The sequence below is a fragment of the Apus apus genome, chromosome 1 (assembly GCF_020740795.1).
Source record: "Apus apus isolate bApuApu2 chromosome 1, bApuApu2.pri.cur, whole genome shotgun sequence".
NCBI lineage: Eukaryota > Metazoa > Chordata > Aves > Apodiformes > Apodidae > Apus > Apus apus.
Window position 1 is genome coordinate 149,218,778 of NC_067282.1, and position 27,405 is coordinate 149,246,182.

Genomic DNA, 27,405 nt, shown 5'->3' on the forward strand with positions numbered 1-27,405 from the left:
TCTCTGCCATCCAGGCCAGTAAGGATCTTTGTGGTTGGCATATTTGGAGATTTAACAGCTAGCTGAGCTGAGCTGAGCTGAGTTTTGGTTTTGTAAAGTTTAACATATTGACCATAGCTAAACTAAATTTGATAGGCTACAAAAGTCACAGTCCTGGCACTATTCTAGGACAGACTTGAAGTGTCTGCTCTTCAGATGTGGGGGAGTTAGTGCTTTGTTACTGTGCTAGCTTAAACACTTTCTCCCTTACTTTTCTTCTTGAAAGTGACAGAGACATTTTTGCAGACCCTTGATATGTAAATGCAGTTTTTGGATTAAAGTAGTGCTATAACTTGGACAGTTTTGCTCCCAAAGTATATATATATCTTGAGGTTTCTAAAGGATTGTTAAGGAAAACAGACACAACTGATTTGCTTCCCGCTTACTGAGTAACACTGCTTCATTAGATAATATACACATGCAACCAGAATGATACTTAAAATGTCCTGAGTTGACTTGCAACCACAAGAGACCTTTGTTTTATCATTGTGTCAGTTGTGCACAGATCCTAGTGCTGTGTGAATGGTGCATCGTGGGTTTTTTAAATATATAAGGCCATGAACTACACACACTTTATCGGGGGGAGCTCAGACAGTTTTAGGTTGCAATGAGCATTAGAGAACATGTGGAATATTTGTGTAGTACTTAAGGGTGTTTCTATCTTGGAAAACATCAAGGTTACAGGTGAGGTGGTGCTGCTGCTTTTGCAGGGAACTCTCTTCATTCAAGGGGTTAGAGCTGTCTTAAGGTAAGGGCTATTTTTCCTTTGAGTGTGTGATCTTGGATCAGTAGGCTCCAGTGAGTTCTGGAAGCTGAAGTAAATGAAAGTTGTGTGCTGCACCAAGACTGGTTGGGAAAGATTTATAAGTAACCTATGGGGACTTCTAAAAGTTGAATTTTATGACCTCATTCACTAGGTGAAGTATCTTTAGTTTATGTGGGAGGTAAAAAGAGCTTCTCTAGGACTTGCAGCAAAAGATTTGAAGAGCAGGTCAGATTTCAGTTTTAGAAACCTGTGTTAGTCTTGTAGTTGTTAAGATTTAAACTCTACAGGAAAAGCTGAATGGTGGTCTTACTAGATCTGCAGAATTATAGGTTCCCATAGCTGCAGTTTCATAGCTTGTATCTTTTGCATTATGAAAGCTCCAGACCAGTTCTGCCTGTGATGTCAACCTTGAACTTCCCTGACATCTTTTTAATCCAGGCATCTGCCTGTCTCCATTCTGTAATTTAGCCTGATGGGCTGCAGAGCTACATTCTAGGGAAGTGCTATGGAAACGCCTAGACATCATCATTAAGACACAAGCTAGGGAAGGAAAAGCTGGACTTACGCTCCCTCATATGTACGTGTGTATGCACACACGTGCCTGCATACATACACCTTTTGGGCAGCAGGAACCTCCCCAGTCTTTGGAAGTGGTTGACCCCAGCTGGACCACTTTCTCCCACTTGAACTCAAGATGATATGGAGGTTCTTAATTTTTACTTTTGACTGGTCTCTCTTATGTCTGTTGCCTGCTAGCTTTCCGACCGTGCTCTTCAAGAGCCTGTGACTGTCACCACCTTTATCCTTTCACCACTGCTGTTAAGTTACCCTTTGCAATGTCTCCTTCCTCTCCACCCTACCCTAACATTATCCCTTTGTGACATTGCCTTCCAATAAAAAAAAAACAACAAACAAGAAAACCAAAACCAGGACATCTTGTTTCCTGCTTTGCTTTCATGTTAATTCCTTCATGTCTTGCCTTTGCCCTGGGATCATGAGCACTTGAAGCATACAGCGCATTCCTGCTTTGCTATCCTCAGTGTTTCTGTAACATGATCAGCAACCCAGGAATATTTTGTTACTATCCTAGTGATGTTCCAGGCTAATTTGAGAGTAACTCTTTGGTTTTGCTTTTTCTGTAGAAGTGCAACATCGGGGCCAGAAAGTGTTAACATTACAAGTCTATCTCATACCAGCATGGGCCTGCTGCTTGCCCTGTTAGTGTTGTATGTAGGTGAAATTGTCTGTGTAGCTCTGCCTGGTTTTTTTGAGAGCACATAGTAGAATAAATGGGCTTCGTTTTAACCTATTGTATCAGTGCATCTCTTTCAGTAATTTTCCTATGTTTTTAGTCATTACTCATAAACTAACTGTCCCCAGTTTGCATTTATCTAACAATACAATAGATATGGTTAGATAGCAGATCCTAGCCTTTCTCACACATATTCAGAATTCTTAAGTGAGTTTGCTGCTACAAAATTGGACTAGAAAATCTATACAGGCATAAAGATGTGCCCTGTTCTCATCTTGGTTTTGTCAGATTTTTGATCAGAGAATTCCTCAAGTTAGTTAGAAGAAATCATCGACACTCTTGAATTTATTGTGGGGGTTTTTTGTGTTGTTTTTTTTTTTTAATGGACAAAATAACATAGTAAAACTGCAGGTTGACTTTTTATTTTCCCCCACTTATTTTGTTCACTTTTTACAGGACTCTTACAGTCTGATTGGCATCCTAAAATTAAACTGGTGGACAGAAATAGGGTGATATCAGCTTGCATTTTATCTGCTTTAGGTTAATGTATTTCTGGTATATGTGCATAGAATGGCACACAGATTCCCTTAATGAATTTTGATTCTTCTGTAGACTAAGTGCAATAATTTTATGAGTCCAGTTGTGGTTCCTAAGCTGGTTTGCTGGTGATCTCCTAAGTCTTAGATGTATGGAAAATTACTGTTATGAAGCTTTTATCCTTTTACAGACACTTAATGAGTCTGACTCTCAGGTCATGAGAGATTTTGTTAATTTACCTGCTGATGTTTTTTGAGTAGTAGGAGACCTTACTTTAAAAGGGTGAGAAAGTGTAATAATATTTGAAAAAGCAGAGATCTGAACTACAACAGTATCACATGGGCAAATTCTGGTTCTGAAAAGAGCCTTGAGATCAGAGGGGTGGCTACTTAGTAGGAGCAAACTATCTTATAGTAGTGACCTCTCGTAGAGTAACTCTGTCTTGATTTGGCACTCAAGTCTGTCTGAGATGGTGGAGTTAGGATCTGTGCTTTACACTACAACAGGGATGTTCTCACATTGTTTTGGGTGTTTGCTGCTTTTGCATTGCTTTTAATTTCAAATATAGCAAAAGGTGAAGAGATGGAGTTTTAAGTTAAAGGAACTTCAACCAACCCTTTCTTTGTTGAAAAATAAGAAATGAAAGATACAAAGAAAAAAGCATGATACTGCACAATTAGAGCAACAGTTTTGCAAGGGGATAGCGTTAGCTAGGTGTTAAGCAAAGTGACACCCAATGAAGACAGTAAGAATGGAAGGTGGTTTTGCATTTTTGAGGAAAATGTAACTTTTTGGGACACTGCCGGTTTTTAATGAGAACCAGAATGTTAGGGTCTACATATGCCATTATTTCAACGGTCTTTGTGCCAGGCAGTTTGAAGAATAATGTGAATGCAAACGTAACTTCCTCACAAAGTTCTGAGAAACATATTATAACTCAGCCAGAAGAGGTTTAGTGAGAATATTCTGGTTTTTTATATGGCAGAGCTCCAGGCAAATGTGTGAAGAGGGGAGCTTTAGCACCATCTGGAATCCACAAAGGCCTTCACTGCTGGCTGCCACCTTGAAACACTTACTGATAGAGAGAATTTTCTAAACCTCTTAAGCACCTTCTTAGTTTATTAAGCTTTTTTTTCCACAGTATAAAGTCTAACAAGGTGTCCAAAGATCAGTGAAATAATAGAATGGCTTACAAATGGTATTGTGTAGTGAAGTCATCTTCTAAATGCAGAGAGCTGCAAAGGAGGTAAATTGTAAATATTTCTCAAATACCTCATGCTGCATAGCAGTCAACCAAGTTTGCAAAATTGCTTGTGGTAAGAGACCCATTTGTAATCTCTTCAGAAATTTCACCTTCCTTTATTTATTGTAGATTCTGACTTGGTTTTCATTGTTACATGTATAGGGTGTTATATGTTATAGGGTTATTACCTGGTATTTACTTTTCTTATGTAAGAGCATAGAATTTAACTTCTTCCAGTGAAGAAAAAGAGACTCTTCGAAGAGAGTGTGTGTGTGTTCCTGCTGCTTATCAAGGTTTCCATTTAGTGTTCTTCCATAGCACGAATATGTGCTGCCAGTGCCAGATGGCACAGTTTCTTAGAGAAGAACTAGCTCTTGCTTAGTAGTAAGGCAGACAAACAATACCAAATTAGCATAAGCAAATGTCAGTGAGTTAACATAAAGACTCTGCTATTTCTGTCTTTTCTTCTTGTCCTAGGCCATGGGTGTTGAGAGTGACCAAGAGATTGTACAGATGATTGGCACAGAGGAACATGTGATGGCTGCATTTGCTCCTAGTCTGGAAGAGTGCCAGAAAGCTCAGATTTTTACACAGATGCAGGTGTGTCTTTTCACATGGCCAGAGGCCATAAAAATCTAAAGACGGTGGGTATTGCTTTGTCAGCAATTGACATACACTTTTTGTTTCAAGGTTTGGTTTGGGGGCATTATTTTAAGCTGAAGGTTTTTAAGGGGACAGGACTTGTAAAAAGTGAGACTTTGCTCTCATTGCCTGACTGAAAAAAACCTACTCAAAGTCAATAAATGCTTAGTTTTCAGAAGCCTAGCATTATGTTTTAATGTATGTAAGAAGTAGTGATATTAAAAAGATGAAGGGCTTTTTTTTAGGACGATTCCCATTTTTTAAAAAGGAATTACATGCCCCATTTTGCAGAAGCCCCACTGATGTGGACATGACCATTTCATCATGAGTAGATGTTCTCCATTTCTAGTCTCTTATATAAAGCTCATAATAATAGCCACCCTCCATCCTACTAAAGACACATCAGAATTCTGTTCAGCTCAGCTACTCTTTTAATTAGCCAGAACACAGGCCATTTTGCTGGCAGCATTTACATCATGTATGTAAACATTAATCTCCTAGAAGAAGCTTTTGAAGATTAGTTTTACTTCTGCTATTTCATTGTAAACTTTATTGAATCTTTCCATGTGTGATGTTGAGTGTTGTAGGGTGAACCTTTCTCAGTTTGTATCTTTGGGAGCTTTTCAGGATTAGAGGTAGAATGAAGGCCTTCCTAATTCACAGTCAGAAAAGTAAAATGATATTGCTGGAGGAACATTGAGAAATTTGAAGCCTCTAGGAAAGCAGAAAAACAGAAATACGTAAGTTGATCTGTGCAAGAAGTGTCAAATGAAAAGAAAGGGAGATATTTGGGAAAGAAGGCAACAGATGGAAAGGACAATCTGTCATTTAGTGTAAAGAGTAATTCTTTGGCATAGGGGGCATGGCTTCATTTCCAGACAGGACCTTCCTGTGGGACCTGAGTAGTTTCTTTGACTCATCTGATCCTGAATTCTGCAAATTGATCCAAATTCTTGGACAACTGGTAAGACAGTAAGAATCCATTTATCATTGCAAGGACTGAAGACAGCTGTGGACACCACACAGTAGCATTTGTGCCTATTAAACAGTGAGTGCCATCTCACAGTTTAATATCTGAATGAAACTTAGCAAGTACACAAAAGAAGTGAAGGTGAAAAGTCAAATAATCCAGATTTTTTGAATTTATATATTATTTTTCATATGTCTATGCAGTCCCCTTTCTTTTAGTAGTGTGCTAATCGTACTCTTTTAGCACTTCCCATTCCAAATGTTATCAACATGTGATAACAACACATTGTATATTTAATTTGAATAAATTGTGTCAATTTTCAAGATATTTTTTTAATTAGCATTACCTAAGTTTTTCGTGTTTTGTGCTTTGCTTAGAGTTTGTATGATCTGTGACTAGTGAGATTGCACCAATTGAGGAATATGTACTGATCTCCTTTTGTGTGAATATTTGCATAGGTTACAATTCTGATGTTAACTTTGTTAATTCCCCCACTTTACAGGCATTGAAGTACATTGGAAACAAAGTAAGGAGGCAAAGGATGTGGGGAGGCCCAAAGAAAACAAAGATGGAAGAAGCTCGAGAGCTGCTAGCATCAACTATTCTGACCCATGTTCTTGTATGTAATGCTGTTTTATTTAAACTGGAGTACATTTTGGGGGGTTATTTGTGGTGTGAGCTTTGTTGATAGGGAACAACGTCTTTCATTGCTTTGCAGCTGAGATAAAGTAAATCATCCTCAAAATAGAGGAGAATATTTGAATTGAGTCAAAAGTAAACTGTATGTTTATGAAGTGCTCCACCATGGAACTACTTGTCATACTATGCATTTTTTCTGTTTAGCCAGGCAGTGTAAGCTGTTAGTTCAGGTCCTTATTCTCATGACCTATACCTTTATTCTGATTTGATTTACTAAATGTTTCGATGTCACTAATGTATATTACATTTAGCATTTTTAAGAAGGTAAAGTGCACAAATCCCTTTTGTAACTCCTCAGTCAGCCCAGATTATCCACTGATTTAAATGGAGGTGTTTGAGCAAGAACTAAGGAACTGGTCCTGAAACATCTGGGGTTTTTGTATTTATAGGTGAAGGAATTCAATTTTCGTGCCAAGTGCATATACACAGCAGTGATGGTGCGCAGAGTAATTTTGGCTCAAGGAGAAAATAAGGTAGATGACCGAGACTACTATGGAAATAAACGTTTGGAGTTGGCAGGACAGGTGAGTTTTTACTTAAGAGCAAGGTGCTCTTTTGGGGTTTTGTTACTACCTGCTTTTAAAAGGTACAGAATAAGGAGCACCCCGACTTCCTGACTGAAGTGGCTTTTCTCTCATTTTATTTTTGTTGGCTTTTCTGTGGTGACTTAACAGATACGCTTCCCTGATTGAGACTATTGAATTATATCCTCACTTCTGTATGGTCCCTTTATACCAGATAAAAGTCAGAGCAGTGTAAATACAGCATCAGTTTTACTTTCATTGTAATATTGTTAGTGCCACGAAGGCAGCAGTAAGAGCCACCTTTCAGTGTCCCTCCCTAAGTATCTGGGTAAGGGAATAAACTGGGCCCAAGTTGATGCTTGTGTGTCAGGCCTAGGCTGTCCCTCTCTGGAGAACCCAGCTCACAGAACAGCCACTCAAGCCTCCTGTAAGTTAGAGAAGCCCAAAATCTTGCTTGTTTGTTGTCGGCTGTCTTTAGAGCCTCTAAAGTAGCATGAATTAACAAAGTAGGTGTTTTGAAGTTAACTTGAGCAACTAAGTAAAGTGGATTGCATGGACTTGTCTGCTTACACAATGTTGACATTGGAGGTAGAAGGAATAACACAGGGCTGTGAATGAGGGAATGGTTTGAGCTGTCTGACTGGCACTGTTCTTTTGCAGAGCGAGTGGCAGTTCACAGTTGTTGGCCAAAGTGTCTTCTCCTAATGCAGTGGGAATTTGCCTGTCAGGTGAAGGAACTGCTTAGTTTCCATGGCCGTGGATTTTTCCTTGGTTATTTGATTAACCAGCTTAGAATAGGATTGGATTTCTTTGCAATGTTCTGTATTAATTTAAGTTGGAGTTTTAGCAGTCTGTATCATCTCTGGTTATTGATCACATCAGAAATCCAGACAAGTATACAAAATGCACCAGGTTTTAGAAACTATGCATCTCTGCTCCCCACATACTTTCTGTTGCTGTGCAAGTAACAATATCCATTCCTTTTTGATCATATCCAGTGGGAATTCTCATCTTATTGTACTTTTTAAGATATGTGCTTGCGTATTGTCTCCTTCTATTTTCCTTCCCGCTTTGCCTCCATGCACACATGAGAACACAGAGCACACAGTCATTTCAGATTAAAAAACATGTGATTTGCTTCCTGGTTTTCTGAAACAATTGAGATAACACTCTTAAACACACTTTAAGCAAAAATATAAGTGAAAAAAACCCCAACCTCTGAACCTGTTAGGAAAAAAGAATCCTTTCTTCAAATTAAGATGTTGTCTGTTCATCAAACTTGTGTGCTGAAATAGAACATATTTCTCAAGTGTAAGGACTAGTTATATGTTACTGTGATATTATAATGGGCCAAATATTTTAAGCATCAATTGAATTATTTGGTTTCTGCTGTAATGTTGCTGTAGTTCACTATGATTCTAGTCAGTAAAATTAGTTGTTGCTTTGTCATGTTATTGTTCTTATTTAACTGAATTGAAGGACTAGGTTGTTTTTCCTAATATTTTTAAATGCAGAAAGTAGAGCAGGTAAAAAGTTTTATACAAGCTGTAAGAAAAAGGCCTCTGCTCACACAGATGTTAACAACCAAAGTCGTTTTAAATTGACCAGGAAGAGATTTTAAATGTAGAGGATCATCATAACAAAGCCAGTGTGTATTTTTTCCACATCAAGGAGAACTATGCAGGGGGGGTTGTAACATTTGTTTGAGAGTAGTTTTGGCTCCCTTGTGATAGTTTAAAAGCTCATTTCAAGCTGAACACTTGGAATTCCTCTCTGCCACATTAGCAGTGTAAAATATTAATTTTATTAGATTACAGACTAAGAAGTGTAGAGATTTCTTGCCATTTTCTAAATGTTTGTGTTTAGGTAAAGTTTGTGTGGATAAAATGGTTGGGTTTTTATTTGGTTTTTTGTTTTGTTTTTTAAATGTCAGCATGCTCCTAGAATAAAAATCCTGTTGATTTAAAATTTGAATAAAGAATGAAAAAGAAAGGATTCCTGTGTGAGTAGAAAAACACAGCGGTCTAAACAATGTAAAAACATAAAAGGCATTGTGTTTATAAAAATGTGTGAAAACAATAGCTGCTAATTTCACACCCCATGGGACAAGAGAGTGTACGAAATGTGCTTTAGTTTTAGATAACAGTGTTGTATCCACTAGCCAAGCTGGTTTACAGAGCTTTCTCTTAGTCTTTCTGCCACTAGAGGCTCAGTAGGCCAGGTGCCAGCTGAGGTGTTAGCAAAACCTACCGATTTCAGGCTTAATCTCTTCACCTACCTTTTCTCTTTCCTTAATGTGTTCATTATTTGCTAAGCATTACTCTGTTCTTTGTCCTCTTTTTTTTTTTTGTTTTGTTTCTAATGCAGCTTGCTTTGTATGGGTGAGATATGGAACAGCACCAAAATCCAGCACCCTGGAAAGCAAGGGATTTCTACCCTGTGACAAAAGAATACCGCCTTGACTTCAGAGATTGCCTAATCCCAGCTGTTCTGATAATATAATTAAGGCTGCCTAATGTCTTTAATTTTGCAACCAGTTTTTGTGAAAGGGAGAATTTGGCACTCTAAAGGCTTAAACGCTAAATAGCAATCTCAAGGCGCCTAATTAGAATTCTCTGACATTAAGCTAATTGGTGAAACTGTATTTCAGCAGCTTAATTTCTTTATTAATTTTTCTTAGGATTTTCAATGAAAATCAATTGATGAGCTGTCAGGTTTGTTGGTTTTTTCTTAAATATAATTTGCTCTTTAGTGCTTATGTCTGATGAAGCCTGAAAGGCCCTGGACTGACTATGAAATCCACTGAATATTATCACTGGCATTCCATCCTTTTTCTTTAATCACTTGCTCTTGACCTAAATAATGTGGCTATTGTGAGACTTGCTTTGCCACATAGAACTCTTACAAAGACCCGAGGGTCTTTGAGTGAAATTAGCAAAGTATGACACTTTTTAGACCAGCAAATAGTAGCAAGTTGGTGTACTTGGGGTGTAACTCTGTCTCTGAATAAAACATGCTTTTATTTCTGATGGAAGTCTGATTTAAGTGAGCTCTGAGATTGCAGGTAAGTTGCATATGACTTGATTTCTTTTGACAATGGTGAGAGGGTATTGTCTTGTAAATGATAATGGTTCTACAAGCATCAGGAAGGAAAATAAGGTCTACAACACCTTCCTCTCATGCCAAGGCCTGATCTGAAATGCCCACTTAGCCAGTTTTCAGCAAAAAATCTCTGTTCAGAGTGGATATAGGATTCCATTTTTGTAAAGGGTTAGCATATAGTGTGTGTTATTACTAGTTTTACAGTTTAGTGACTGAACACTGAGTATTTCTTACAGCTTGTAGAGTAGGCTGTCAAAGATACTCCAGTCTTGCTCTCCATGAAGGCCAGTTAGAGCATTTTGTTGCAAATCAGATGTCTATCTTGACTTTCCAGGTGTTATTTGTTATTTTTTTAATTCCTGAATGCATTTATGATGCCGGTGAAAAGGGTAACTTATAATTTATTTAGCTGCTTTACAGTGTCATTTGCCAAATGCTTTGGTCAGCCCACCTGGGTTACATACATTGGAAAGCAAATGAAAGCTAGTGGCCCATCTCAGTGGTAGAAGAACTTCTTTCCAGAAGGGAAGGAAAAGTTGGGACTGTGTCTGATGGAGACAGTTAAAATTCAGCTTAGTTCTGCACATACAGAACTTAAATTGCACAGCTGACTCCAGAATGTCTTAGCTTGTGGTGGCTGAATACCTAGCTTGTTCAGCCCTACAATGCTTTGTATACTGGGAACCACCATTTCTGGCATTGGCAGCTGCTGCATTTTTAGTTCTTCTGACACATGGAGCTGCTGTAAAATAGAGTTCCAGGACAGGGCTGCCAGGCTTTAGAATTTACACTGCTTGCTTGCAGAGCTAATAATTGTGAGCAGTTAAAATGTATCATGTAATGCAGATTCAAGTGTTTTCAGAAGCTCTTAGTGTCTGCAAGAAAAGGCTGAGCAAACTGCAGAACCAAAACAGATTGAAGAGCAAAAAAGGTCTGATAAAAAACCCTTCATTTTACGGTTGTTTTAAAAACTAGAAGTAATTAGTATACGTGTACAGGAAATAATTGGCTTAAATTGCAGCACATTTGAATGGTTGTGTGGCTGCTGTTGTTTTTTTCCAGTTCAGCAGTGTTAAGTAGCTTCTTTGCTTAAACTTTTTTTTGTTTTGTTTTAAGGAAGAGATGTGGAAGAGCATTACACTTTCCAGATAGTAGCCCTTCTGGCAAAGGATGACAGCTCTTGAACCAGGTGTACTTTCTGTAGGTGTAATTGGTTTTTCATACATTGTGGTTGGCAGAAGGGAACAGGCAAATGTATATCTGGGTGAGGAAGCTGCCTACATAACCTGAGATATGTTTTGCCAGCATCAGGAGCAGAAGTTGCTTCTGGGCCTCTCTTCTAGTTCTGCTTGTCCAGCAGTAAATGTGCCCTTTTTGTGCTTCAGTCTGTCTTGCAAACTGTGCACTGCTTCCAAACTCAGTGCTGCTGACTTGCTTCACCTCAGGACCTCTTAAAGTCTCTTGGGTGTCTGTCTTGTCCATTTTAAGTAGCTCCTGGGAAGGGCACTTTAAATAGCTTTTTCACTTCTAATAATAGAATTATCTCAAAATGACTCTTCACTTACTGCTTTACTGCTGTTATTCCATCTAGTATTAGACTAGAAACTGGTCTTGCCTCCAAATCTTGTGTGTAATTCAGGATTGTACATTCAGGCTATTATATCTTTAAAAGTTTGTGACTTTAGGAAGAAGTGGATTAACTGGATCATAATGTAGCAGATTAGGGAAAACAGTTAGTAAATGGATAGAGTAGAGATGGATGGGTATGTTAAGATATTGTGAAGGAGGGATGAAAGCAAACCAAAAAGGGATAAATGCATAAGCTGAGACCATTCTTATACTTAATTTGCTTTCTGTTATGAGATAATTTCTCCAATATTGCATTTTAATTTAGCAAGACAAAAAACTTGAGAGAAAACTTGAGAAGGTATTTTCTAACTGACAAGAAGCATTAAGGTAGAAATATTGAATGCATTTCTCTTCTCCTCCTTCCTCCCTCCCTCCCCCTTCATTTCCCAGACCTGGAGAAATAATCATTTTTACCTTAATCCAGTTGTTTTTTATTTCCAGCTTCTTTCTCTTCTGTTTGAAGATTTGTTCAAAAAATTTAACTCTGAACTGAAGAAGATTGCAGACCAGGTAATCCCCAAGCAACGTGCAGCTCAGTTCGATGTAGTGAAGCATATGCGTCAAGACCAGATCACTAATGGCATGGTCAATGCCATCTCCACAGTAAGTATTTTTGTTTTCATTCTAGCATGTAAAGTTTTTCCACCTTAGTGAGTAGTGGAAATGTGTATATTTTGTTCTAATGACTCTACTATGTTTTGTTGTAAAAGCAAATCTATGTAATGTTCTTTATAGATTAAAATTGCAAAACTCTGTCATGGGCAGAGCTGCTGGAATTCACTGAAGTATCATTAATCATCAAACCACTTTTTATTTCACCATTTATTTCAAAGTGATGTTTTAGTGTTTGTGAAGGAATAGTAGAAACAAGCAAATATAAAATCGGGGTCATGCGTGTAGTACCAACTTGTGGTCTTCTAGGTTCACCTTGACTGTGTTGTTCATGGTATTTTTTATTATCTGTGTTTAGCTATGGTCAGGTTATGTAATTGTCCATGAAAAACATGACAAACATGGACAGAAGGCAACTTGGGGCTTGGAGGGAGAGGGCAGGTAGGCAAAAAAAGCCCAAAAGCTGAATTTTGAGCTCTTTAATGGCAATGTCTTTTTATACATAGGAGGTTGCTAATATAAGCAGATTTGCAGCATAGAAATTGCTACTTCTCTGCTAGTGATACTGAGCTATTTAACAGGGAGAACAGCTGCATACCATATTATTGCAAAAAAAAAAATAATCTGTAAATAAGCCCTTAAATATTTGTCTTTGTTAGATTTTAGCATGGCTGCCTTCTTCTAAAATGGATATATTCAGTCATGCCAGTGGACAGGAACAAAAATACAGTTACTAACTTTGTTTCTTACTTCACACATCTGCAAGAGCAATTTGTGAGTTAGTTCCTGAAAACAGCTACTAGCTTGTAAAAGACTTTGAAATCCATGATTTTTAAAAAAATTAGATTAGTCTAAGTACTTTAGTAGCTGGTAAAAATTGTGTAACTTAATTTTTAGTCTTTGGAACTCTTTAGAGGGCTTTTCTGCTTAGCATGAAACAGAGGTTTTTCTTCAGTTCTTGTAAACAAAATTAACTCCACAAATTGCGTCCAAACCCACCAACAGTCTGTTACTTACAAATCCCAGTGTTTAAGCTTATCACTATTTAATGTTATGAGTGCCCCAATGTAGTTAAATCTCTACAGTGCATGTAACCAAAACAATTGACAGATTTGTTTCTCTAAATGCTAGTGCTTCCTTCTAGCCAGTGCCAGTTTTTCCATTTGGACTGACAGAGATAAATTTGCAAACTATTCAGTACATATTGTCAAGTCTTCCTTCTTCCAGTATCTTCAGACTTTTCTTGTTTTTTTTTTACTGCCACATAAGCAGTTAAAGACCATCTGCTCTTAAGCATTGAAAATAATTTCTCAGGAACAATGCTCAGTGCATACTATTGAAGAGATTAAGCAAATACCATAAGAATCATTCTTGGAAATGACAATCTCCAATCTCGCCAGAATGCTTCAGTGATAGTCTCAAAGAGCATGAAATAACTGAGCAGATTCGTAATTACACCAGTAGCATGCAAAAGAATTGGTAGCACCACTGCATCAACTGTACAGAGGTGTTAAGTGATAATTACTGTAGGTATTCTTTTTACCCTGAAAAATAGCAGAAGAGAGGGTAGGTCACACAGTAATGCCACAGGCCTAATAGATATTTCAGCATCTGCAGAGTCATCTAGTGCTACTGAGGGAGCTTCTGTCAGTTCATAGGAGTTCTCCGTAGAAAGTTCTCCAGTGGGGATGGTCTTGCAACATCCCTGGCTCCATTTTGGGTGTTCTGGACAACTCTGAAGGAGTCAGTCTGTTGCTTCCAAAGCACATTGAATTTTTCATATCCTTTCCTCAGGCAGCATTTTCACCTCCCCTTTTCTTCCAGTCTTCTGGGCAATGAAGAGAAAACCACATGCTAGTTTAGACTACAGTTGCAAGAATTTCTAGTGCGAGGAAAATTACTCATTTATTGTATTCTTCCACTTATATTCTGATAACTTCCAGTCCTTGCAGAAGGAAATGTTCAGGTGAACCCTTCCCAGGAAGAGTGAGCAAGTGGACAGGTGTCTTTTGACCAACTTACTGTTGAACATTATGCCTTCCACTTTCTGTAAGAAGGAAGAAAGGGAAGTTCTGTAGACTATTTGATAGTCTCTCCAGTGAAAGCAAAATAGCAAAATAATTTGGATGGGTGGTAGTTTCTTGCTGTTTATCACAAGAAGATGTGGTTATACTGCTAATGTGTAAATAAAGCAGCCAAGCAAATCACCCTCTAAAAGGATTTCAGTGTAAGGTACAGCAAGCAACTTTCAAATTATTTGCTAGCACTGGTGAGCTGAGTTTATCAAAAAGGTTACAGGAATTAATAGAAGACATTCCTTGGGAAGGCATTAGCTTTGAGATCTTCATTGCCCTTGGACTGACCAGGAACACAGTGGCTGGGGTAGATGGTAGGAATGAGGACAGAAACTTGCTGTATCCACTGACTCAGGTGCTGGGAACTGTGTATGGAGCAGATGTCATGAAGTAAAAAATTGTAGCACCACATTTCAGGATTTTGTGGTAGAGATAGTTAATTCTGCTTGTCATAGAAACATAATTGTGTCCTAGAACATTATCTGAACTCCTTTCTTCTCTTAATTACAACCAAAAGTGATACTGCCTGTGACAGTCCTGAAACATGAAACCTCTGACATATCTTGCATTTCATATTTGGTGTGATCCTACCAGAGGCATTGAATAGACCCAACTACCCCCCACTCTTCTTCTGTGAGAAGACTCAACAGTCAGTCTTTTTTCTCTAGATTCCAAAACCAAAAAGCTTCAAGGAAGTACAGACAGCTTTGATGTCAGACTTCTCTGGCATAAATACCAGGCTTCATCCTGGCTCAAGCCAGGACAGTTTCCTACAAAAATAAGTCATGAAAAAAGGCAGAACTGAAAGTTTGTAGGAACTATTGGAAAAGTGTATTTCACTCAAAATACCTTTTTTTTATATGCTCAAAAAATCTATAGGAGATCAGAAAATAATTTCATTTAGCTAAATATGGGTATTGATTTACCTGTGAGGGTCAGTTCTTTGTGTGATTGAATATATAATAGCAAAAGTATCCTCTCATCTGGAAGAGCAGTTCTTTTGTTTCAACATTTTGTAATAGTCAGTACAAGTATGTTATAATTGGTAGTTTATCTGCAGATAGGTGATTAGAAAGTTGTTTTATATAAATGGCAACATTTGCTGTGTAAAGTTCCTCAGATATAATTCTCTCTAGATACTGAAAAAAGGCAGGTAAGTATCAAGACAGAGATAAACTGCAATTACTTTTTTTAAACATTCTTTTTATTCTACAGGGTAATTGGTCTCTGAAAAGATTCAAAATGGACCGGCAAGGTGTGACACAAGTATTGTCCCGCTTGTCTTATATATCTGCTCTGGGAATGATGACTAGAATCTCTTCTCAGTTTGAAAAGACAAGGAAAGTGAGTGGTCCTCGATCGCTACAACCATCTCAGTGGGGAATGCTCTGCCCGTCTGACACTCCTGAAGGAGAGGTGAGGAACTTCTGGTTTGCTTTTGATATTTCTTGTCCTGAGGAATGGGACACTGTTTATTTTGAAGTAAGTGATCCTCCATCAGAGGAGGAATTCTGAAGAGCAGGTTTCTGGAGAAAGAATTTATCCTCAGCCTGTTCACGCAACCTGTGTTTATTCTTACATCCCGTCTATTACTGGTCCCATCTTACATCCTGGTCCTCCTCACTATATTACCTTTTTTTATCCTACCTGAGTGGACCAGCTGGAAACTGTTCAGAAATCATTTGGCTGTATGAGAATGACATGAGGCCTCCCATTTTTGTGTCAGAGCTACTTGCTTTCTTTTGATCAGAGCGGGAACAGAGAGTAGTCCTAAGCTCTCATCCCTTTGTCCCGTAATAAATGTGCCATTTTGAAGTTGCAGCATCAAACCTGCTGCAATTTTTCTAGAAACACATATTGTTATTGCAGAAACAGCTTTAGCCTTCAGCTTGAGGAGGAAAAGCACCTTTGTATTTTGTACTTTAAAGACGTCATCCAGCTATTTCAACCAAACAATTGATGCTGACAGCTCTTGGGGTTTTTTGTTTTTTTTTTTTTTTTTTTGTTTTGGGTTCTTTTTGAGTTTTCTTTTTCTTTCTTTTTTTCCCCTGAATAGAAGGTACTGGGGAACTCTGAACTTTCTGGATGAATTTTGTAGTCAATATGAGCTAGTCTCATTAAGCAGCTGAAATAAAATTGCACTGTAGAAGATATCTATATAGTTTTCATTTTAAAATGTCAAAGTTTGTGTTAGAACATACATGATATCTTGCAAACTGATAAATAGACTAATTTTGTATTTCTGTTTTGCTTCTAAGTAGCTTTGGATAACTTAAGAACTGCAAGTTCATCACCTACATTTTTTATTACTTTGTAAGTGATAAAAAACATGACATTTCAGTGTGATATAGGAAATTCTGGCTTTCTTCCATTCTAATTTTCAATGTAGTTAATTTGTTTCATTCCTTTCACTTTATACTTGGACTTTTTCAGGGAGGGTTCTTGCATACAGTTTTGAAAGAAAAAGATTTGTATAGTATTAATATTTTGGAATAAACCAGATAAAATGTGCATTTTTTTATTTTAGGCTTGTGGTTTGGTTAAAAACCTTGCCCTCATGACTCATATTACTACGGATATGGAAGATGGCCCGATTATTAAGCTAGCCAGTAATCTTGGAGTTGAAGATGTCAACTTGCTCTGTGGTGAAGAACTTTCATATCCAAATGTGTTCCTTGTTTTCCTTAATGGTATGTAACTTTTCAGCAGTCTGATTCTGATTTGTTGGTGATGGAGAGTTAGGCTTCAGAAACGCTCCAAGAATTTTTGGAGCATTGTCAACCACAGATTCTTTTTTCCTCCTGTAGATAATTTAATCTGTAAATATTTTTATAAGGTTAGGCATAGTAGAGAGGCTAGATGATGGCACTTAGTTTTCTGAAGTCTCAGAACTCTGCAGATGTGTGTAGCTGGGAAATGGAAGCTTTTTCAAATTTCAGTACTGTTTTTAAGCACTCTTGCATGAATAGGCACAAAAAATATGTATATTCAATTACAGATTTGTTTGTTGGGTTTTTTTCAGGCATTCACCAAATTAAGTGCCTTTCATAAAGTACTTTTTTAAAATAGAATAACACTGCTAAGTTTGTAATACCTTAAATTTACAAATTATAAGTCGCCCTTTAAATGCTTTGTAAATGATTAGAAAAAAATATGCCTCTTCTCTTTGTTAAAGAGCTCTGCATCTGCATTCTTCTGTTCCTTTTATAACTGATCTTTTCGTGTTTCTATGTCAACAGGTACTATGATATCAGATTTCATACTCCTGACATTTTAAAAACTACAACTGTGATTTAAAAATAGCCTTTTGTTGACAGCATCCACTTCCAGGGACTAGTATTTAATGTCTGTCGCCATGAGCATGTTCTCCATTTGCCTTTTAATTAAACAGCAGTTGTTCTTCAATCATGCCTTTTCCCAATAACATAAGTAACACTTGACCAAACTGCATTCCTAGCTCTGCTTTTCTGTACCACTGTGTTAAAAATAAGGTTCAGAGAAACTACATGCATACTTTTTTGGTCTCATTTTATGGTCCAAAGGGGAGTGCAGAGCAGGAGTATTTGACTCTTCCTTCACAAGCTCAGTCTGTGGTGTGGACCAGGATAGTTATATTCCCAAATGTAGATGATCTAGTACTAAGTGAGGCAAAACCATTTACTCTTCTGTCTACTAGTCTGTGAGTTTAATGCATAAAAAATTCCAGGCTTGTGGATGGCTGATGTGATTTGGATTTAAACTTATAACCTAAGAGGACAGAAACTGCTGAGTACAAATCTCTTAAGCTTGTAAAGACCTTTGTATTGTCTTAGAAACTCCCTAAACTATCATGCCTTGTCTCCTCCTTTAAAGTTTTGTTCGAAATGACACCATACTTCATTTTATATATTAAGATTACTTTGGTCAAGTGACTCTTAAAAAATTAATTTTACTTTCTTACTTGTTCATCATGCATCAGAAGACTTAACTATGAGCTTACGTGCCCAGCTAAGATAGCAGTAGCTTGCTGAGCTAAGATCCTGAAGAAGGAATTCTGATGCTGTTTCAAGTGATCACAGGTGTCAGAAATCTTTCTAAAATTTCTGAGAAGGCAGCAGAACAGTTCCTTGGTTTGTTCCTGGAAAACTTGGATCCATTTCAGTACAGCTGAAATTGCAGACTTTAAAAGTGTTGTTTGCTTATACACATGAATGGGCACCTCAGCAAAAACGTATTTGAAGGCAGCTGGATGAAGCACACCATTCAGTTTCTGAAGCTATTTGGAGGCAAACAGATAGATGGCCTGTGAAATCCTGACCCTTTAAAAAACTGTTTATTGAGAGAAAAAAAGAGCCGATTCTTATTCATGTAGAAAAGGGAAATTTTAACACAACACTTATTATTTACAAGAAGTAGGAAATGCTTCTGTCATGCTAGCTGTAATAAGAATTTCTAAGTAGAGTTTTGGATATTCAAAGAATGCACCATGAATTTATTCCTTTTCTGAATAGGTAACATCCTTGGTGTCATACGTGATCATCAGAAATTAGTCAACACGTTTCGGATAATGCGTCGAGCGGGTTATATCAATGAATTTGTTTCCATCTCTACAAATCTTTCTGACAGATGTGTCTATATTTCTTCTGATGGAGGGAGATTGTGTAGGTAAGCATCTCACCAGAAATACCTCACTAATGAACTTACTGTAAACATTGTTTTATACACTGGAAATATGCTGGGCTAAGGCTTTAAGGAGTACAAAATAAATCACATGCAATAGGACATGAGTATCTTTTTTCCCCTTAAATAGCCTTAATTCAAAACAGATCTGAGAAACATACTATATAGTCAAGCAACTTTGAAAAAAAAAAAAAGCCCAACTAAATCAGTTTTATCTTTAAACAAAAGCCAAAATATTGCTTTTATCTTCTTTAAGAAAAAAAAAGAGAGGGAATTAAAATTATCTTGTTTGGCAATTGCAGTAATGTCCAGTGTCCTTGGAAGGTTTTTTTTACTTCCTATGAAGCAAGAAACAAGCATTCATTTGCCTGATATCTCATGGGTGTGATATCACATTTTAGAATGGGAAGCTACTCTTTGTCTCTGAGGGCCTTTAATTCTGGTGCAAAACGTCCTCAGGCGTCTGTCATACCAAGAAGCATGTCTCACAGTTTGGGTTGATTTCGTTGCTTACCTCTAAGTAGGTAGGAAATTCAGCAAACCTATGAGGAAGGTCTCCACCTTGTGATGCTTGCACTCTCTATTAGGCAGAAAGAATGCTTGAATAACAGTCATGTCACAGTGGAAAGCAAAAAGAAACTGGGTGACTAAAATGAGAAAGTGGAACATAATAAAACTTGGAGACAGAAAATCAGGTTGTTTTGTAGTAGAAGTTACAGACTCCAGTCAGATTATGGCAGTGCTGTGCTAGGTTATTTACAAGTAAAACATCTCCAGTTTAGCCTAAAGAACAAGGCATGAAAGATGTACAAGGCAGAGATTGAGAGAGGCAGAATGAATTAATAAACATACACATATTTTAGCACTGACTATCTGCGTGCGCATTTGTTGCGTACTTTAAAGAAGCAGCAGTCACAACTACAGTTGGCATTCCACCTTATTCATTAATTGAATCTCAGAGCATGTTGAATGCAGTTTGAGGCATGCTAGAGGCTTCAGAATTTCTGTACAAAACCATCAGTTAGCAATATCTGGTCAAGAGATCCAAAGTAGGGACATACTAAGTGGCAGAGAAATCACTTTTCCAGTCAGGGCTAATACTGGCCATTCTGCAGGTTTGGAGATGCAGCAAAACTTCCAATTTATAAAGACAAAAAAAAAATTGTGTGGATTTTCAGGAGTTTACAAAGTTTGCTTTATGGCACCCCCCACCCTACGATTGTTCAGATACCCCTATTAACCATTTAAAAGTGCTCATTAGTCTTCAAACAGTTGTTTAGACTTCAGAGTGGACTCCACAAGTATCTTGTAGCTATTTGCTGCTCTTTGTAAGAGCAAGTTGTCCAAATAGCAACAGCCCTTGACGTTTCATTCTTGCATGCCATCCTTTGTGTCAGTGTTTCCTTGCGGTAAGGAAGCCTTCAGAGATCCATGTGCTGTTGAAATTTATGGATTCATCCGAGGTCACCCATAGTAAATGCCTGTACTTTACATTATGTAAGTAACAGCAAAATAAATTCTTGCATGTGGACACACTTGAGCACAAACTGTTCCCTCAGTGATGTATGAAGTCCCTGCAATGTCCACAGAACTTAATGTTCCTAGCTTTGTAGAGTGGGAAAACTTAAGTCTTTTGAAGCCATCTACAAAATATGTAGGTAAAACTTACAAAACATTAGTTCAAAGATTTTGGTGTGGGGAAAGGCTTCCTCCACAAAATTGAAATCTTTATATTTCTTTCACACTTTTTGGGTACTTCATAGACAGTGTGTCAGATCAGGATATCTCTGTATCAAACCAACATCTGAATAATTACTGATTGTATTTATGTGGCTATATCGGTTGATGGTGGATAAACTTTAAAGGTGGTTTATAAAATCATTTGTGCATTGGCAGTGTTATTACTGTAAGTATAAATTAAGTTACCTGCCTAAGTATTCTTCTTCTTTTTTTTTTTGTTTTTTTTTTTTTTTGTTAATTGTAGACCCTACATAATTGTCAAGAAACAAAAACCTGCAGTTACAAACAAACATATGGAAGAACTGGCTCAGGGATACAGGTACACAATTCAAGTAGACCATATTCATCATCACATCTATCCAAATACTGTATGGAAATAGTTCAGTCAGTATTCAGTCAGTAGTTCAGTCAGTCTGTGTTTCACAATCTTGGGGTTAGCTATGTAGAGGAGGAGTCTGCTCTCCTATGTAAATGAATAATAAGTGTATTGGAGGTTTTCTGTTTAAAGTCAGATTAAGCCTGGTCTTACTTTTTTTACTGCTATGAAATTTGGGGGTTATGAAGAATAAATACATCTCACAGCCTCACCTTTCTGCAAGTGGAAGGCCTGAGGCGGTATTGTCCTTCTCCTGATTGAAAAATCAAACACTTCAAAGGAATATCAACTTGACTGCCCTAAACTAGGCACCTGAAGAATTATTTTTGGAACTACTTTCAAATTCTTAGTTTGAGTAATTAAAAAAAGAGTTACACTAATGCATTTAAATGTAACTTAAATGAAATTTTGCAAAGTCATCACAAAAACTTACTAGGTTAGCCTTATATTTATCTACATTTAGAGTGATGATGAGTACATACAGGAATTTCATTTTTAATTGTTCAAATAAGTAACATTGGTCAGTCAGACTGTGTGAAGCAGTCAATGGGCAAGGGGGTTAATTTAAAAAAAAACAGATTTCTTTAAATAGGTAAAGTGCACAGAACTTTTAATGTAGAATTATTTCTCTAGGTATTTTCTACACATTTCATTCATTCAGTATATGTATTATGTAGTTTTATTTTTGCAGGAATATAAGAAAAGCATGACTTCTAGTGTGGTTTTTTTATTTAACTATAGGAATTTTGAAGACTTTTTGCATGAAGGCCTCGTTGAGTATTTGGACGTGAATGAAGAAAATGACTGTAACATTGCACTATATGAACATACAATTAATAAGTAAGTATGCATTCAGAATAAACATTGGTACAGGAAAAACTTCAATAAACTGACTCTCTGAAATGCAAGTACTTTAATAATTTTACTGTTTTCACATATTCACACTGCTCCTCTGCTAGTGGTTGAAACTACTCCAGATGAAAGCTAAAGGTTAAATCTCTTTATGCACAGCCTAAATTATCCATGGGATAGTTACAAAAAGCTTTTGGGTTTTGCAAGATCTGTTCCTGCTTCTAAGACTCAAAAATATGAAATACTTAAAGGTATATCCTGTGTTTCTCTGGATGTGGCTGCTTGTTTGTTCTAATCATTGGGCTGCTCATCACAAATAATTTTATATGGCAGGAATCCAGAAGGCAAATGATTCCACCTGTTAAATTATGATCATAGCATGTCATGATTTTCATTTGAAAAATTATCTCTCTTGTGGCTGTAGAGGGACCCTAGATAATCAGCTTACACTAAATGTCTAGAGTATTGGAATGAGACCTTCCCTTTGACTTTTGGATGTATAATAGTCCTTGAGAGAAATACCTATACCATTCTATGTATTCTTTACCAGATATATTAAACCCATTCCTGGTATGTGATTTTCATTTTGAAAGATTTCCAGATTTCTTGTGTTTTCTACATATATGAAGGACCTGGTGCTTTGTTGTTTGTTTTTTTTTTTTCTCTGTCTTGTGGCTGTGATTAAAGAGCCCACATTAAAGGAGGGATTCTTTAAAATTTTTAAGTCATTTTACTTTTTTTCCTAATGTTTCTATGACAATATCCTTTTAGCTGAAGGCTGCATGTAAGATGTTGGAAGTTATCTCTAGGAAATGTTTGATCAGTAAAATGCAGAAAATGCGTTTTCTGTATGTTCTGTCCTGGTCAAGTACTTAGGGAAGCCAGCAGAAATACATCATTTATTTCAATGGAGCTGGATGAAACCTTCAGTTATCTTTAACCTTTGTAAGATGAAGGGCATTAACTCTGCTAATTAAATTTTATTGCTCCTGCCCAGGCTTTTGAAGACTATCATTTTATGAAATTACTCATGCATGGTCTTGGCTGGCTTCTGTATGCATGAGCAAATAAGAGCACACACAATTGTTGTCATTTGCACCAAAATTAAATAACTTCCAGAAAATATCTGAGCTGAAAAGTTTAAGTTACAGGACACCTGACTCAGCTAGGAAGATTAATGGGAACGTATCACACGAAATCACTGTTTAGTCAGAAAGAGACAGTGACTCTTCAGTGGAGTAGTGCAAGGAAATGACTCCATGATAACTGTAAACAATTTGGGAGATTCTTATGTTGTCCATCAACTTGTTTTGGGTTTAACTTCAATGCTTGCAGCTAATGGTGCCGTTAAGTACGAGCTCTCACCATATGAGCACATTGCTCCTTGTATTTATTAATGACATTCCCTACAGCCTGAATAGTTTGTGTACCCCCTTCCCCCAGCTGATCATCTTGCATTTTAAATGGTTCAACCATGTTGGTACAACTTGTTCTGGTTATACAACTGATACAATCCACTATTGTGAAGTATCCCATTAACATTCCTGCTTTTGTAATGCAGGCTCCTTTTAGCTACAGTATCCTTTCTTTACCTTTCCAGTCCAATTAAGGCTTTTTTTTCTTAGGAGGATTTGACTCTAATGCATTCCGTTTTCTTCCGTACCCATCTGTAACTCTGATTTTCAAACTCATGAGGTTGCCTTCCTTTCTTGGGCCCATTTCTGGCAGTTTACTGGCATTTCTGGCATTTTGAGTTGCAGAAACTGAACTGTTCTGTAAAGTTGACAGGTCTCTCATTAGCACTCTGGAATACTTCAAAAGATACTAGGATCCACATATGTTCCATCTTCTTTGATTAAAATAGGATTGACCTCAATGCAAAAATACTTGTGTTGAGTACCCTATCTGAAAATGTGTCTGTAGTTCCATGCACTACTACCCTCTGAAGAAATTTGCTAACTTCACTGTCAGTCAGTAAGTCTTAAACCTCTTGTTTTATTGCTTGAGAAGTGTCTGCGGTTCTGTGAAGTTCTGCAGAATGGGGGAGCAGTCTGTGCCTTAAGTTTGCTACTGGCTTTTGAGACCATTTTGCAATTGTTTGGCTGCAGTGGGGATTCTACCCCTCGTATTTTCTTAAGACACAATTCAATTAACATAGCTGCTTTTTATCAAGTGGAGAAAAACAGTAACTATCCTCTGACCAGCAGGTGATTTTTACATTGCTTAAGCTTATTTGTGATGTAGAAAGATTTCTGGGACTAATAAATAATTTCACTAGGCTTGCTTCTCAGAGTTTCCAGATTTTTTTCAGCTTTCAGATTTAATTTTTTCCAGTAGTACATACATTGTTTATGTAAATTCCTACTGGTTCTTGTCTTCAGTTTGTACGTACTTGCATGTCATTCCTCAACGTCTTTGAGCTTGTGATGCTTTGCCATCTTTTGAGTGTTGTCATAATAAAGACTTTTCCAGTTATTTCCTTTTCAAGGTCTTAAAGTTTAGTAATCAAATTAATTAATTAAAAAAATAATAAAATCTTCCAAAAGACTTCCAAGAGAAGTCAAATATTAAAGATAGGGGTTTTAGAATAAAGTGGGTTTAGGTGTGTGGAAGAAGCAATGATTGCCTAAACCCAAGCTCTGGGTAATAACTCCAGAACATTGTGCAAGATGTGCTCTGGATAGGCTTAGTTAAAATTATCTTTATTTTTAAATTCCCCATTTCCTAGTTACTTATCTTGATTTTAAAAGCAGATCTGCTCTAGCCAAGCTTTACAGTACACTCCACCCTTAGGTATTAGTCACCTCCATTTGCATCCCAATGTACACTGTGATTTAGTTGTCTTTATTGAGCAGGGACTTTCTCCTCTGAAGCTAATGCCAGGTAGAACACATTTTGTTACCTCTCAGTCTTTGCTCCTTGTCCCTCCCTTTTTACTTTTCATCATTACTGCCTTTTAACAACATAATCACTTCCAAAATATTTGCAAAGCTTTTCAAATAGTGTTTTATTTTGCCATATCACCCATGGCACTATGTCTGGTGTGGACACGGATGTTTTTCCTCTAACTGATACTATATAACAGACCTTGTAAAAAACTGAAACTACACGTCTGGTTTTTTGGATGCCTGAATCTGTCTTGCTCTTCCTTCCACTGCCTCCCCAGTGGATTTCTAGATCTCTGAGATTGGTATTTTGATTCTGAGGACTATCATTACATGAGAAGACATTCTTTAAGGCATTTTGGGTTTTACTGTATAAACTGATGCTTTGTTGTCTTACTGAACTCCCTCAGGTTGTCGTTACCTGGAGGCTTTTTCTCCATGGTGGAAGTTCATACCCTAATTTCTTTCTCTTTCATTTATTTTCATGTGGAAACACTTAAAGCCAAAAGAAAATGGTTGTGTTTTTTTTTAAATAAAAATGAAAGCCCTATAGTGATTCCATATTTTGAGGTCCTACTGACTTACATTTTCCTGAACAGAATATAACTGAAGATACTTCTGTATTTCTTCACAAGGCCGCTATAATTGGTACTTTTTTCTTTTAAGAGATACAACGCATTTGGAGATTGAGCCTTTCACGCTTCTTGGTGTCTGTGCTGGGCTGATTCCATACCCCCACCACAACCAGTCCCCAAGAAACACTTACCAGTGTGCCATGGGGAAACAGGCAATGGGTAAGACTTCTTTTATTCCCTTTTAGCGTGTTACATAGTTTTTGAAGCTGTGTAGCAGGAGTGGCAAAACAGAGATGTTCTTTCTTTCACATAAAAGCTTGACTAGGAAGAGGGAAAGAGCACTTCTTTACCTTAGAAGAAGAAAGAATTTACTCTAAAAGTTGGGAAAATTTAAAAGGAAAAAAATGTCAGCCAGTTTTAGTTTACCATATATGCAGGTCTTAATACTTAGAAGAATTAGAAAAATTGGGGAAATACTGGCTTGTTGTTGTTTTGTGGGTTGTTTTTTTTATAATCATAACTTTCAAGTTTTCAGCATAGCTGCAGGATTGGCAGAATGGGTGTTTTTTCTCTTTATGCTGTGATGTGCTGTGGGTTTCCAGGCAAAAAGAGTTTAAAAGTGCTGTCACAAAGAGAGACAGAGCACAGAGAGAGGAGAGTTTCCTTGAATAGATGAGTAGGTGTCCTAAAATAAATAAATAAATAAAGAGTTACATTGACCTGAGCAAGTAAGAGGAATCAAAATGTGCAGGAGAGAATGCTTAGTTATTGAACACTTCCTGCAGCAGTAGTTTAGATTTTGGGCTTTTTCTGTTTGGGATTAAGAGGGCAAGTAGCAACCTCTCAGCAAAATGACTGAAACAAAATACATTTCCCGATCACTTAATTATTTTTACAAATGTGATAGCTAGTCATTAAAAAACAACCATTTTATGAGTTTGCTGTTGTGGGTAATTGACACTAGGTAAGTTCTAATCCTTCCTTTAATACACAGCTAAACTAGCATTAATATATCCCAGTCATACAGCCTGTGATCAAGCCACAGTGAGTCCCAAGAAGAGCCTGACCAGTAGTACATCAATTCAGACAGCTGTATTCAGACTTCTGCTGTACATGCCAGTTTTATGTCTTGTATTGATGGCTTGTTCGCAAGTTGAGAGCTGCAGTAGAACAACTCTGTGTGGTGAAAAAGCTACCACTTCTGTTAGGTTTACTAAACCATTTGTTTGGTGCTCTGTGTTTGAAACTGAAACACTGCACCTTTTGTGAGACTTCTCTGGCAGAATTAATAGCAAAGTAACTGCCTTTTGCTTGAACTGTCATGTTCAGCACATCAAAATAGCAGAAAATAGCAAGAGATGCATGTCCTCCCTTTAAATTAAAAAAAAAAAAAAAGGAGGGATGCAATCTTTTTCCTTACAGTTCTCCCCCATCCCATTATCTTTCCCCCACCCCCGAGTCTCTATTTTATGACTATTAGTCTCAGAAGGTTTGGTTAGTTACCACACACAGTTAAGCAGGATCAGTGTGTACAGAAAGCCAATTCAGTATCTGTGGAGTTCTTTTGTAGTTTTCTGTGTGAAGGTTTTTTTCCCGTTTTGTTTTGAGTGTCATTTGCAATTCATTGTCTGTGTTTTCTGAGGTTGGTGTATTCAGCTGCTTTGACCCTAGGTCTTGCACATTTAGCTCCTTGGATACAATCCTCTGACGTTCCTGCTGACGCTAGGAACACAAAAGCCATTGAATATCTTGAGCAATAAAAAAAGCCTTTGTTTCGGTTTGTTATGACAAAACACCTGACTCAAAGAATAAGCAGCTAGATAAAAGTACATTTTAAAAGTTGGCACATGACTTGAGCTATGTTTTGCTCTGCCTGAAGGATCTGCAAACACCTGAAGCTTTTTGTAATAACTGCTTAAAAAAAGCCACTGTAAGTGACAATATATAGGGGCAGAAAAGATTTTTCTCTACGCTGACTGATCAAATGAGGCCTAGAGGATATTCCTGAAACATTACATAAGCTTTTTTTCTGTTTGTGTTTATGAAGAGATGCAATGTAGTGGTTCAAACCCCCACCATTAACTAACCATCCACCCTTCTTGCTTTCTTTACCCATCCTGAAATTGCAGAGTAGCTCCTGGTCAAACATTGCCATGTGGAAAGTCTCATGTCCAAGTCCACTGTGTCACTCCCTCGGCTGTCAGAACCTGAGGGCATATAGAGAGCTC

At 37.3% G+C, this 27,405-nt stretch overlaps 1 protein-coding gene across 3 annotated transcripts in view; it reads left to right on the plus strand.

Moving 5' to 3' along the window:
• Positions 1-27,405, plus strand: part of POLR3B (RNA polymerase III subunit B) — a 78,295-nt gene that overhangs the window by 17,770 nt on the left and 33,120 nt on the right. For 2 of the 3 annotated variants that reach the window (XM_051635940.1, XM_051636100.1), the window contains 10 exons: positions 4,315-4,437; positions 5,952-6,068; positions 6,538-6,672; positions 11,845-12,006; positions 15,306-15,506; positions 16,618-16,780; positions 18,581-18,734; positions 20,734-20,808; positions 21,607-21,705; positions 25,269-25,396. In XM_051635940.1, coding sequence (XP_051491900.1) covers positions 4,315-4,437; positions 5,952-6,068; positions 6,538-6,672; positions 11,845-12,006; positions 15,306-15,506; positions 16,618-16,780; positions 18,581-18,734; positions 20,734-20,808; positions 21,607-21,705; positions 25,269-25,396 — 1,357 coding nt within the window. The remainder of the gene's footprint in view (positions 1-4,314; positions 4,438-5,951; positions 6,069-6,537; positions 6,673-11,844; positions 12,007-15,305; positions 15,507-16,617; positions 16,781-18,580; positions 18,735-20,733; positions 20,809-21,606; positions 21,706-25,268; positions 25,397-27,405) is intronic. The other variant, XM_051636026.1, reaches the window with a different exon arrangement.